General features: G+C 42.2%; 2 protein-coding genes across 2 annotated transcripts in view; both read right to left on the bottom strand.

The window, feature by feature from the left end:
- Nucleotides 1-2823: 2823 nt before the first annotated feature.
- On the bottom strand, nt 2824-3873 carry LOC118428593 (delta-like protein 1). Its single transcript, XM_035838693.1, has 3 exons — nt 3549-3873; nt 3062-3232; nt 2824-2834 (listed from the first exon to the last, which is right to left on the bottom strand). The coding sequence occupies exons 1-3, from the start codon at nt 3838-3840 to the stop codon at nt 2824-2826; spliced, it is 474 nt and encodes a 157-aa protein (XP_035694586.1). The 5' UTR covers nt 3841-3873.
- Nucleotides 3874-3889: 16 nt separating this feature from the next.
- Nucleotides 3890-5179, bottom strand: part of LOC118428592 (sushi, von Willebrand factor type A, EGF and pentraxin domain-containing protein 1-like) — an 18743-nt gene continuing 17453 nt past the window's right edge. Inside the window, exons 30-33 of the mRNA XM_035838692.1 lie at nt 4895-5120; nt 4525-4718; nt 4060-4257; nt 3890-3903 (exon numbers count right to left, since the gene is read on the bottom strand). Of these exons, the coding sequence (XP_035694585.1) occupies nt 3890-3903; nt 4060-4257; nt 4525-4718; nt 4895-5120 (632 nt within the window). The remainder of the gene's footprint in view (nt 3904-4059; nt 4258-4524; nt 4719-4894; nt 5121-5179) is intronic.

Below are 5179 nucleotides of genomic sequence, written 5' to 3'. Positions count from 1 at the left end.
TAGATGTGAGGGCTGCCACCAGCATGAAGTTGGCACCTTGAGGTCCTAATGTAGGACAGAGAATTGACAGAAAAAAAATTGGCCCATTTAGAAACAAGACACAAATATAGTAATACAATGCACAAACTATGAAGCTATTGTCGCTGTGAGAGCTAAACTCACTGTCTCAATGTCGATGAGAAACTAACGATAGTAATATCACAAAAGAATCGACCTTGTCACTTTGAAACTTTTGTCATTAGATACTTCAAGTTGGAAAATGGCTGGACACCTTCCATGAAGGAGCCTGGTTTAATAAATAGGAAGTCTGACCTGAAGGCCTTGTTGAAGTCATGTTGGGCGCAAGTGTGGAATAGCCTGCAAACAAAAAGATGAATTATAATACATTCAAACCTATATTAGGGGCCACCTCTACAGAGGGGCCACCTGTCCATAGTGGCCACTTACAGTCAAACCTGTCTATAGCAGCCACTCAAGGGACCGGACAAATTTGGCCACTATAGACAGGTGGCCTCTGTATAGAGGTGGTAACCTGTAGATAAAATACCCAAGGGACCGACAAAAAGTGGCCACTATGGACAGGTGGCCCCTCTGTAGAGGTGCCCCCTAATACAGGTTTGACTGTATGTTAAAAAAACAAGCAGAGATGGCCAAAAACTGTTCCCAAACTTTTCACCATACAACAGCAGAGTTACTAGTTTTCACAAAATAGTCCTTTTTGTTTGGGCTTTCGGTCATGTCTTGAATAAAAATCATACCATATTGAAATCAGACGTTGCATTTAACATCCTTTTTTTTTCAAAATGAAGGTTTCTTTCCAAGTGGTAAATGACCACAGTAACTACTCTTTTCTGTTTGCCACTATATAATGGTCAAAAGCAGCCTTCATTTGTTTAATAAATTTAAAGATCCAGGGCATTATGATGACCTATGTTTTGAAATTCAAGCATCAGTTTGCATGTTGTAAGTTACAACCAACACTTACTGTAGCAGCTCGTGATGTCCAGTGCCCCTTCCCCATCAGTTGTCGTCCCCGGTGGACACTCCTCACAGTCCGTCATCCCCTCCACACCCTGGTAGCTACCAACCGGACACTTCAGACAGGCATGCTGAAGCCAGAAGGAGCCTGGTGGACACTTGGCTGCAGCACAGTTAAAAAGGAATATATATAGCTGAAAGATGCAATTCTAGCATGCCTTCTTTTAAAACAAAACATTATAATGCATTGTTCATTCAGTGCAGAATGTACAAGTGCAACTTAGTGACATTGGAATCTGTCCTATAGCAGACTGCCAGGCTTTTATTCTGATTGAATATCAGCTCTATTGCACTTGGGTCATTGTTGCCAGCTGTCGTAGATGGAGCATTTGAAAAGTATCTTTACACCTCATGCTTGGGGACAGCAAGGCTCCATGACGGCGGCAACAACGTCCTGATTGCAATGGGAACTGATAAAACTGATAATGATATGCCATCAGAGAAGGAAGCTAAACTTGTTAGAAGATATGGGGCAAAAATACACCTTGTAGGACTCTGTAATATACAGAAAATCAGGAAAATTCTAGAGATCTGCATGTCCCAACACAAAATTGCTTAATGCATTAACAAACCCACTCACTTTTTCTTGGATCAAATTAACTACTTACTGATCTGGTCTCATCTATGTGAGGTCGCGAAAGTCGATCCAAAGAACTTTTTCAAGAATTGGGGTCTGTTAATATGCAAATGTCTTTTTCAATGGTTGTACTCACCACACCTGTATAATGCAAAACGTCTGTGTACTCACCACACATCCTAGTTGAATGTACGGAACCTTCTTCACAAAGATAATCCACTACATAGCGTAGTGTTGCCTCGCTAGGGCTATGCATCAGCCCCTCAATCTGTACTGTCAGGACGTCACTGTTGATCCAATCCACTGTCGCATTGATGAGCTCCTCCATGCTTGTCAGCTGCTCGATGTACAATGCTGTTTCATTGACATTCACTATGTTCCCTTCATCATTCTCTAATGCCATTGACCCTTCGTAGGAGATTCTCACGGATACGATGTCTTCCTCGTCCTCTTGACGTTTGCGGCGAGAAGACTGGTTTGAATCGCAGTTGACATCCACTTCTTTCAGCTTGCAGTCATCGGTGTCCCAGCAGGAAAGTTGCCGAACCTCTCTTTCGATTGAAGTCCTGAGCTGCATTTCGATCATGTCTTCGTGCTCTTGAGATTGGCAGGTTAGTCCTTTGTATCCTATGTAGCTATCCACAACCATAGTTGATGGGATGGTCACACCTGAAAATAAGTCAGGTTTAGCACCCAGAATATTCTACTGTACATTATCAGCCCTTTATGTACTAGTAGTAAATATTCAATTTCATTCCATTCCAAATCAGCGCCTCTTAATAAATTGTTCATAAACCACAACCCTAAGTGCCAGCAATGTATTAGAAAAGCGCATTGCACCACAGAATCATAGGCATGACACACAACGGATTTATTCAATGAACAGATTAAGCGTATCTGTAAGTGTAATAGCCTCATATCGGTAATAAAAAGATAATAAGATAAACACATATGTTGAACATCAAGCTCCTTACTTGTACATGCTGGTAGTTTCCCGTCTATGTTATCCGTTGACTGGTGAGGCCAGAGGTAGGCGGTTTCAGGTCCACACGTGTACCGTTCCAGGGTGTGTTCTGTAAACCCGTATCCAGACTGACAGGCAGCAGTGCATGTGATAGATGCGTTTATCGTGCTGCAGGTCAAGTCTGACGTGTCTGACGGTGTCAGCTCAATGCACACTGGAAATAGAGTTTGTAAAGATGGGGGCCTCAGTTAAATGCTGAAAAATATCCATTATGTTTTGATCGTAGTCTGTGTTTACCGGCCGCTAGGAGTGTGATTTTAGTCAGGCAAGTAGTGATTGTAATCGGAGTGAAAATACGGACAAAAGCTACTTTTTCTAGAGATTATATTCTACTCAGAATACATTGCTGGATTTACGTTTGTAAAACTGTTAAAGTATCGAATTATCAGAAATGCGCAACAAGTGAATAAGACGCACAGTACCTGGGCACTTGTCTGTGTTGCATGCTTGTTCCTCACTAGAGGGACCCTCACACGGTTTCCCACCTTCTGCTGGTGGAGGGTTGTTACATAGGCGCTGACGAGTATGCACGCCTCCACCACACGTCTGTGTACACGGGCTCCATTCAAGCCACGGACTCCACCTGCCATCACCTGAATAAGGGAAATAAGATTTAAAGTGAGAAACTCTAGAAATACTACACTTATTTAGAGTAGTTATGATGAGTATGGTAATAGCTTCCTAATGCGAAGTTTTATATGCTAATTATAATCTTGCTTTTTATCTCAGGCAACCAGACCAGCTTGGCTTTTGCAGAAGGTTTCACAGATATATACAGTTGGTGAGTATATTGATCGTAATTGCCAAAAATACTGCTACATACAATTCTATCATATTACAGCATCAAGTGTACAAATAATCAGGCTCAATGTGAATCTAGCGTTCTTTTGTTTCACAAGTCGAACTCACCAAGTTTTTCCTCACAGAATGTACCATAGTATCCCTCATCACACTGACAAGTGTAGTTAGTCTGGCCACTGTAACAGGTTGCTCCATTTTGGCACAGGCTGACGACACAGAAGTCTATCGGCTGGTCACACCGCTGACCAGTGAAGCCAGGCGGGCAGCGACATCCGTATAACCCGGGTAGGTTAACACAGGTACTGCCAGATGAGCAGGGACTGCTGTCGCACTCATTAAAATCTGACGCACAAAAAGTAAGGTCAGTACACATGTCCACTGTCTTCGATGTAACTGGCATTGTACCTTCTATGGGATTTGCTCACCAAAACAAAAGGTCATATAGGTTATTAAACAGTCAAAACTGTCAAAGAACACAAAGGGGGCCGATAGAATATTAACTGTGAACCTTCACTGACAAACCATAAAATATATTATTTATAGACATAGTGTGTGTGTGTGTGTGTGTGTGTGTGTGTGTGTGTGTATGTGTGTGATAGAATTGAAAACAAATTCGTACCATCACAAAGGCTTGGCACCTGCTCAGCAACTTGTCCATATATTGACCACCTGAAGTCTGGCCAGGCCCTGATGCTTTCAGTCGGAACATAGCCACATGATGACGACATCTCCATGCGTTCAGTGATACTGAGCGGTTGCTTCCAGATGTAAAGTTGACTTATGTCCCCTGCAAAGGCATCTTCAACTAGGAAGCCTCCTAAAGTGAAAATGAAACAAATGAATCATTTAAGTCAAGCAAAGTACTACGTAACAAGTACGTCATTCCCTTACCATTGACTTATTAGCTGAACATACTCCATAAAGGTGCGGCAAACTAGTGTTCCAAATCATCATCATATACTTCAGGATAAAAGGCACATACTGACTCATACACATACATACAAAGTCGAACACCGTACCGTCATAGAATATCACAAATATTAATCACACATTTTTAGTAACAAACACAATTGTATGTGCCTACCTCCCGACTGAGTCTGCATTTGTCCCAGGACAATGTATCCTCCTGGCGGAATCACGTAATCCACTTGCACATCTCTGGTATCGAAGGCCACGTCACCATCCTTGTAGACAACCAGAGTTCCACGGTTGAGCCACTTGACTGCAATGTGATGCCACTCATAATCATCTACACGCACGTTAGTTGTGACAGGTTCCCTGAAATTGCATAGTGATAACATCAATATAGATTTAAAACAATCATCATCAGTAATATTAACATGCCAACGTAAATCATGGCTTGTTTCTACGACAGAATTACAACTGAGACTTTTACTTGCCCACCTAGCCATTGGAAGCACATTTTAAAACATTGTATTGTAGGAAGAACATACCCTCCTATAGTGACGACGACATTTCCAGGGTTGCTCAAGGAGAATGCATGCTCGAAGTTGTCTCCACTTTGAACTGCGTACGAAATGACGGTTCCTCTTGTTTGGGAACTGCGGATCCATGCACCCATCCTTAACACTTTCAAACTTTCCTGGATTCCGTAGGGTAGGATGGAATAGTCGGATGTGCTTGATCCAGGAAAGTGTAGATCATAGTCTGGAGAAAGCTCTGGAGGAACATAAATTTGAGGAAAAAAGTACCAAGTTAACAGAATAGCATGTACTGAC

This window comes from Branchiostoma floridae, chromosome 13 (assembly GCF_000003815.2).
Source record: "Branchiostoma floridae strain S238N-H82 chromosome 13, Bfl_VNyyK, whole genome shotgun sequence".
In the NCBI taxonomy this organism is placed as follows: Eukaryota; Metazoa; Chordata; class Leptocardii; order Amphioxiformes; family Branchiostomatidae; genus Branchiostoma; species Branchiostoma floridae.
This window is presented reverse-complemented; position numbering and strand designations above follow the sequence as displayed.

Excerpts from the sequence above, each read along its gene's own strand:
- LOC118428593 (XM_035838693.1), bottom strand. The coding sequence starts at position 3,840 with ATGCCAGTTACATCGAAGACAGTGGACATGTGTACTGACCTTACTTTT. Across the intron at positions 3,233-3,548 it reads ATTCTGTGAGGAAAAACTTG|GTGATGGCAGGTGGAGTCCG; the intron begins GTGAGTTCGACT and ends TCCCTTATTCAG.